Source organism: Pelodiscus sinensis, chromosome 1, assembly GCF_049634645.1.
Source record: "Pelodiscus sinensis isolate JC-2024 chromosome 1, ASM4963464v1, whole genome shotgun sequence".
NCBI classification, from domain to species: domain Eukaryota; kingdom Metazoa; phylum Chordata; order Testudines; family Trionychidae; genus Pelodiscus; species Pelodiscus sinensis.
The window spans coordinates 194742456-194750872 of record NC_134711.1 but is presented as its reverse complement, the minus strand read 5'-3'; the positions used below and the strand labels follow the sequence as shown (position 1 = coordinate 194750872).

Below are 8417 nucleotides of genomic sequence, written 5' to 3'. Positions count from 1 at the left end.
GATTGACCCAGTGGTCTGTACTGGTGCCGATCACTGAGTTTGGGAAGCTTTTAAACTCTGGTAGTTGCTGTGGGCTGGTCTGTTCAGGCCAGCTATTTTGATGAGCTGAAATCATAAGTCTGGGGTTGCCCAAAAAGATAATTACATTTTACTCCCTCTCTCCCTCCCTCCCTCTCCTGTTATGTAACAGGCACCAAAGTAATAGCTTTGTTTTAGATTTCTAGTAATGCTATTTGGATGGCAGAGTGCCAGTTCTGGGCTGATTTTTTGTGGGATGGTGGTGCTGGGAAAAATGCAGCAGATTGGTCGGTCAGCAATCTGCGTTTTGCTTTGGAGTTTTAGAGGACAGACACATTCTTCCAGCTCTATTAATCCTCCTCTGATACAGAGGATTTTCCTGCCATTAAATGATCGCTTTAGAGAGGAAAAAATGCCAACTCTTGAGAGATGGACCAGTACAACAAATGGCAGGCTCCAGAGAAGGATGGAGGGGACAGCCTTTGCTCTGTTAGGTAAGTGTTATACCCATGAGTAAACAAATTATTTTTAATAAGGGCTTGTTGTGGCAGTTCATTGCTGGTTCCCCACAATGCTGCAGTGAAAAGCATCCATAGATTTGATTACATGATCAGTCTCTAGTAGCCTAATGATTTTTCCTTATTTCCACCCATCCAGGCACATTTCAGCAGTCCACCTCATGTTACAACTTGGGCAAGCCCTTGCTGAAAAGTTGTTAAGACCAGCACAAAACTGAAGCATGCATTGAAAAGGTCAGTGGAAAAAATAAATAAAAGGAAGAAATCAGTGTGTTGGTTTGAAGATTAGGGGAGAATGTCAATTTAGAAAAGCCTCTCTCTGTGAATTTTACTTTTCCTTTCTAGACACAGACATCATAATGGGACACTACATGACAATGGACTGAAACTGTCTTTGCTCCTTCCATCTTCTTTTAGATCCCAGAAGTTTGCTTGTCAGACCTGAAATGCCACAAGTGAATAACCAAGGTGATGTTTGCCATCATTTTAAATGGTGAGTAGTATTTTTATTTTGTGAAAGTCAATAGCAACATTAATAATTTTTGTAATGATTTGATAACGGCAGGATAAATCTGTCAGTGCTTTGAATTTGGATCTGCTATCATAAGAGACTAGGAAAGGGATGAAGGTGCAAATTCAGATCAGCAACCGGGTTTGGAGTTTGAACCCTCTCAGAATTAGTAATGTTCAGATGATGAATTTTAGCAGGACTTTATCTCTAAAAAAGAAAGGAAAAATACTGCAAATGTTCTGATACTGAGAGGGTTTGCTCCCTCTTTTGCTTTTTTTTCTTTTGGCTTGGAGGACATTGTCTTCTTGTCTTCAATGACTAGATTGTCCCTAATAATGGATTGAGTATCTTATGTGGACTCAACAGATTTATTTGTAAATAGACAACCTTGGTTGTGAAAATCAACTGGTAGTAGATCCACATTCAGGAGAGCAACAGGAAAACTGCTCATTACTAGAATCGCCGCAGACTAGGAAATGACTTGGCTTGACCTGAACTCAAGTGTTTTCTTAGCAAGTTGAGGGATTTAGAGGCAAATTGGGAGCAGGTACAGTACTGAACTTGGTCACTGAGTCACTGCATGATTTGGGGCATGTCACTTAGTCTCTCTCTGCTTCAGCATCTTACATCTTTGTAATGGAAATAATTCATTTAAAATGGCTGCTGTGTAACTGTGACTGAAATTTGTAAATCCTTCATCTCACTAGTCTTTACGATGACTTGCAAAGGAAAGTTTTGACTAGATTTGGGCCTTTTTTCTTCATAGTTTACAAAGAATCTGAAAAGTGTTTTTAACAATATTATTTAGGCTTGACTTTTCCAATGGAATTGTCAGGAAAGTCAAATCAGGTTTTGGGTGCTGAATTCGTAAAAGAATTTCTTTATCTAAAACATTAATTAATCATCCCAATTAAATGTGTGTTAAGGGACAAATAAAGAATTTTAAACAGTATGAATAAAATCCCTCCTCCTTTTCATTTGTTCCATATTTACAGATTTGATTCCTGTAGAGTCACCATTTTGCTAGTTCCCCAGTCACAACACAGCCTCCAAGCTAATTCTAAAGTAAAAGAATAATCAGAATTTCTTTTTTGGGGGGATAGGAATGGAGGAGGGGAGAGCGGGGATGTACCTTGCCTCTGTGTTCTAGCCTTCTTTATACAACATAAGGCCCTGATCTTCCAAAAAGACTGAGGTGGGCAGACTCCGGTACAAAGTTGAATTAAGATACATTCATTGTGTAACTGAAGTTGAAGTACCTTAACTCCACTTTTGGCGCTGTCCACACTGCAGGAAATCCAAGGGAGAACACTCCCTTCAACTTCCCTTATTTCTCATGGAAGCAGGACTACTGGCATTCACGGGAGTGTCCCTCTCAGACTAAGTCTACACCACATGTTTTTTCTTGGATATCTCTGGTATCACGGAAAAACTCTGCTCCGTCCAGGGAACGTGTCTGCTCTTCCGCTTTTTTTTTTGTGGAAGAGCAGATACGCTCTTTCGGAAGCCCTGTCTTCCTCCTCCCACGAGGAAGACAGGCTCTTCTGAAAGAGGAGGCTTTTCTGAAATTTGGCCCAGTGTAGACGGGCTAAATTTTGGAAAAGCCTCTTTCGAAAAAACTATTGGAAAAAGGTACACAAATTGCAGAGTGCAATTAGTGTACCTTTTTCCGATAGATCATTGTAGTGTAGACATAGCCTCACTTTGAACCCTGGAAGATTGACAGTGACAGCTTCAATCTTCGTCTGTAGTGCAGAAGTACCCATAGACTTCCATTGATTTACAGGGTCTGCCAGGCAATTTTCTTTGCAGGATCAGGGCCTGAAGAAGGGGGAAAGAAGTGAAAAACTCAATTAAAAAAAATTCTGTGCAGGTGGCCTTGAAAACGGATAGAAATGCTCAGAAGACCTGGGAAAGCTTCCAACATCAAACTGATTTGTGTATAAAAGCCAAAAGGACTAGTCAAACAGAAGATTGACAGCTGCTGTAGTTTAATCTTATATAGCAAAAGCATCACAAACTAGAGGTTTATCTTCAAACCACACTCAAGAGCAGGTCCAGGCGGTGATCACTGCACCCTGAGTTCCCCAGAGAGAGCAAATCTGGCCATGCCCCATGTTGTAGCTTGCCTTAGACAAAATGCAAGCAGTAACCCTGAGGAATGGGTGGGCTCCTCAGTGAGTGCCCCTTCTGCTGCTCAAGGGCCTAGCATGAAACACATGAGACTGGCCAGACTGTGATAGACTTTGTTAGCAAGGAGGCTGATACCTTTTTTTTTTTTTTTTTTTTAAAGTAGCAGCAGCATGAGAGCTGATAAACTGCAACAGAAAAATCACGCAGCAGGTGACGCTTTACCAATGGCAATGTCAAAAGCTTATGCGTGCTCTTTTTCATTCTGGGACACAGTGTAGGAGAGCAAGTACAAAATGAAATCTGTTTTCAGTTCTCTCCCTAAAGATTGTTTTTCTCAGACTTGCAGCTGTCTAGGCTTTTCCCTTATACACAGCCCCATCTGACTGCTTACACTATCACAGGTTCCTGTTCCTCTTCTCTGACTGGAAGCAGGGAGTTTTCACCTTCCGCATCGCTGTACATCTGTTTACTTGATTCTAACTATGCAGCAGAAAGCCATGCCAGCCTCAGACTTGCAAGGCAGGCAGGATGCTAGGAAATAGTATCCAATGGGTAGAATAAAACAGGTGCAGAATTTAACTTTTAAAATGAAAGATCCAAATTGAAGAAAAAAACGTTTCAACCATATTTTTGAACTTGCCTTTCCCTCATGCTTCTCCACCAAATCTATGGCAGGAGTGGCTTTTTAAATATTACAATTTAATTTTACCTGTGGATGGTTCTCCTTTTATTAAAGCACCTACCCAAGTCACTAGTGAAATAAATATCAAACTGAATGGACTTATCACAGGAAAATACCCATGGACATTGCAATGCCTCAGCCAACTAATCACTCCTCCTGATAACTGGCAGACCTGCTTGCAGTGCGCTCAAACAATCCCACCGATAGACCTGCCAAACCCCAAATCACTCCATGCTCATTCCCTGTGGGAGCACACACACATTAATTATGATACTCCTCAGAAAGAAGTGGTAGAAGGTGGAAACATTCCTAAAAGAATTTAATCACAGAATCATAGAATACTAGGACTGGAAGGGACCTCGAGAGGTCATCGAGTCCAGTCCTCTGCCCCCATGTCAGGACCAAATACTGTCTAGACCATCCCTGATAGACATTTATCTAACCTACTCTTAAATATCGCCAGAGATGGGGATTCCACAATAGTGATAAGTTCAACAGGATTCTATAGGGACCAACAGAATCTGAGAGAGATTAAACCCATGCTGGACTTCCACAGGAGGGCTTTAAAACCCTAGGGCAAAATTACCTTTGCTAATAAATTCTGTAGGATTCTTCCATGAGAGTTCTGTGTTCTTGAGTGAAAATGTATTTCAATCGGTCCCTGTTAGTGATCTGGCTAGAACTGTGGCATAAATGTTTTGTCATAACTAATGTTTACTAACGGCATCTATTTTTCTCTCTCTCTTTCCTCTCCTCCCACCCCTTACCTGTGTGGCTATGGCGCTGCTCTGGCTGCCAGCCATCCTATGTATCCCCCACATCCATGCTGTGTGGGCCTGTGTGCGCTCCTGCCCTGCCAGCTGCGTGTGCACCAGGGAGCGGAGCTGTTCCATCCTGTGTGACCGTGCCGGCCTTCAGCAGATCCCTAGTGAGTTCCCCTGTGAAGCCTCCTCTATCAACCTGGATAAAAACAACATTAAATTTGTCTCAGAGAGGGCATTTGGTACCCTGCCTTCCCTCAAATCTCTCTCACTTCAGCACAACAACATCTCCTTTATCACTCCTGGGGCTTTCAAAGGGCTACCCAGGTTGACTGAGCTTAAAATGGCCCACAACGAATACATCCGCTATCTGCACACTCGTACTTTTACTGCCCTCAAAAGGCTTGTCAAGCTAGACTTAGCTGACTGCAACCTTTTCAACATCCCGGACAGGATTTTCATTGAACTGCCTGCCCTTCAGGAGCTCTTCTGCTTCCAGAACAATTTCCGAAGGATCCCTGGAGCCATAAGAGGCATGGAGAATTTGACCCATGTTTACTTGGAGCGAAACAAAATAGAAGCTGTAGCCTATAATTCTCTGCAGGGCCTGATGAAGCTGAAGTATCTTAACCTCCAAGACAACAGAATAAATGTCATTCATGACCGAGCCTTTCAAGATTGTCAGAAAATGGAGTATCTCTATCTGAATGACAACCTGCTTAGTGACCTCCCAGAAAACTCTTTTGATGGGCTGAGGCACCTGAAAATGCTCAATCTTGGTGGGAACTTTCTCAGGAATGTGTCCAACACCTGGTTCCGGGACCTGGTTGAACTGGAAGTTCTATACTTGGACAGAAACAGGATCAATTACATTGAGGAAGGGGCTCTCGAAAATCTAACCAGCCTGGTCTCTTTGCATTTGAACAGTAACAGCCTAACCACCCTGCCTTTTTCTGTCTTCCAGCCAGTCTTTTTCCTGGGAAGGCTCTATCTTTTCCGGAACCCCTGGGAGTGTGACTGCAAGCTCGAATGGCTGAAAGATTGGATGGAGAATTACAGACTGGTCAGGGATATTCCCTGTGCCTCCCCCTCCTCAGTAGCTGGCATTGACTTGGCAGATGTGCTGTTTGATAGATCACCTGAAGGTTCTTGTCTTGACCCAGTGGAGTTAAACGTCACATCCTACAGTGCAACCCCAACTTCAGAGCTTCACTCTACCACAGAGAGCAAATTCAGCAGCCTTATTTCCAAACTCCTGCTCCAGGAGGGCCTTCCTGAGGAGATGGCAAATTCCACTGAAGCGTTAACCAACACCACCCAGTTGGACAGGCTAGCTGATGAAGTTTCTTCGGGGGTGGGGGAATATGCCATCTCCTGCTCTTTCCATCTCCTGGCACTCATTACAGCTCCAGCAGTGATTGTTCTGCAGAGTGAATAACGCCAGGGCTCCCTCAGGCACATTTAAGAACTGAGTTTCTGTGTTGTGTAGTCATTGGAAAGGTGCTGGCACTGCAGAGTTCAGAGGCTGGTCTGGCTCCAAACCTCCCTACAGTACAGCAGGTGTTTGGGTTTGGGGGAGGGGGTTTGGCTTGGACCCTTCTTTGGCAGAAACTAAGCTCCTTGAGGCAGAGAATTTATATTTGTTGGGTTTGAAAAACCCTGCGTTGGCAGAGCATTATGAGAGAGCAGCAATAATAAGGAGTTTGAGTGAACAGTCACCTCTGGGACAGCTGATTTTCTCTGCTAGATAGGAAGGGCAAGGGCTTCTTACTGAAGGCTACACTGCAGTATTTATTCAGTTAGGATCAATCCTGATTTCCCAGAAGTCCCCGCAAAAAAAAATCCCATTGGTTTTCCTGGGCATGGGATTGGGCTCTAACATATCAGCCTCACCCATAAATCCAGAAACACATAAGGAACCTTATCCTCTGCTCCTGGTGCTTTATGCTGATAGAACTCCACTGACTTTAGAGGTGTGACTTCTGATTTATACCAGGGTGAGAGGATATTCAGACCTATTATATTCAACACACATGCCTGCTGCATTATTCCCTGTGCACAATGCCAGGAGGAAGGGAGGGATAAGCGAGTAGGTTGGTAGTGCCGTATTAAGGTTGATAGTTTATCAGTCACACTGGAAACTGTGCTTGGGAAGAGCAAGCCATTGTGACTGTACCTACATTCAAGATTTTCTCATTCTCCCACCTCTGGTCTAACAGTGTTTTTCTCAGTGATCTGTCCCTGAGATCACCCTGACACAGTTGAGGAAGGCAGCAAGCTGTTCCCTGGTATTATACAGGTTGATTTAGCATCCATACAGCTTCAGTGGTGCTAGGAAGAAGGGGTGCACTCATGTAGACAGGGCATCTATGCGTTTACCAACGTTATCTAACCCTCAGAGCAGGTTTAGAGGACGCAGTGGCAAAAAAAACCAGTGGCCTGTCTATATTAGCTCTCCCAGCTGGTACCAGAGGAGCTATACTGGTGATAGACCCACCGTGGGGCTACCTGAAGATGGGTGTAGCGCAGGCTTCGCTGACCTGGTGATTTCAGAAGGGACTGGATGTGAGTAGAAAAACACAAACAACCCCTTCCCCCAAGGTTCCCTCTAAGATGCACGGCCCCACAGCTGCTTAATGAGCCCCACCCAGCCAGGGGCACAGGATTTCCGCACAGAGCCGCCTGGCTGGGGGAGGGGCACTTCTCCCTCAGCGACAGCAGCAGCTCCTTGCTGAGGACAGGGCAGTGAGTCTCCCCCATAGGGAGGGGACGTGTCCCTGCCCCAGCCAGGCAGCTCCGTGCACTGAGCCCTGAGCCCCTGGCCTGGAGGAGCCATGCTGCCTTGCAGCTTAGAGGGAACCTTGAAACCCTCCAGCAAGGAAAAAATGAAAAGGAAAGTAGACACGGGACATGGAAATAAATGGCTGAATGATGGTTGGTGATACAGGACTTTGCCACACAAGGCTTATTTTAGCATATTCCCTGTATTGATGGCAGTGACTGGCTATTAACTGGGGAAACAGATGAGTGGTTAGGCAGGTAAGCCACTCAGGCAAACCACAATGGCTTCCCCGAGGCCATTATTTAACATGCCAGGTGTTAGTGGCTGTGTCCTCAAGGAACGCTGACCATTTCCTAGTTAAACAGCTCCACTCTTCGTTTCTGCTGCCCCCCTCAGCAATAGACGGGATTTAATTAGGCCACAACTTCATTCATTTCAAATACCTGGCAGTAAATTGTACAGTGCGGGCCTTCATCGTTCCACCCTGTCGCAGCTACCTCAGTGCTGGGCTGTTGCCGCCATCTCCCTGTATAAGGCACAAGAGGACTCAAGGAAGCGTGGCTGGTTCCATGCTGTTCTGGACACAGCAGCCTCAGTACTGTCCTTCCTCAGCTCCTTCAAGAGAGAGCTAGAAAAAATGGGGAGTGTCAATGCTCTGCTGTACCAGACATCGCAGCCCCAATCCCCTCCTCTGCCAGAATGATGCTTTTTTTCCAAACCTTTCTCAATCTGTTGCTAGCTGAAACAGCATCATCACAGGCTGCCCCAAGGATGGAGCTGGCTCCCACATTAGGAAGGCAGGATAAGGGATGCCCTGAAGGTACAGAGGTGGAGTGGGATCTTCAGTGAACTCAGCTATAGGGCATCAACCTCTGTAGCACAGGGTGGTGGGCTCGATCCCACCTCCTTCTGCCCATTCAGGCAGCAGCTGGGCAGCCAACACCTTCCATAGTGAGTATGCACACTGCACACTTGCCACAAGTTTTACCTCTTAGAGGGCAACATTATAACC

The 8417-nt window shown here is 45.1% G+C and overlaps 1 protein-coding gene across 1 annotated transcript; it reads left to right on the top strand.

Annotated features, from left to right (window-relative positions):
* The first annotated feature begins 206 nt into the window (after positions 1-206).
* Positions 207-7382, top strand: NYX (nyctalopin). Its single transcript, XM_025190085.2, has 4 exons — positions 207-512; positions 676-770; positions 954-1029; positions 4662-7382. The coding sequence occupies exons 3-4, from the start codon at positions 1008-1010 to the stop codon at positions 6059-6061; spliced, it is 1422 nt and encodes a 473-aa protein (XP_025045870.2). The 5' UTR covers positions 207-512; positions 676-770; positions 954-1007; the 3' UTR covers positions 6062-7382.
* Positions 7383-8417: the final 1035 nt, after the last annotated feature.

What these genes read in the sequence shown, in the direction of transcription:
- NYX (XM_025190085.2), top strand. Translation starts at nt 1,008, where the DNA reads ATGTTTGCCATCATTTTAAATG. An exon ending in GTTTGCCATCATTTTAAATG is followed by an intron (nt 1,030 to 4,661) that starts GTGAGTAGTATT and finishes TCTGGCTGCCAG; the next exon opens with CCATCCTATGTATCCCCCAC.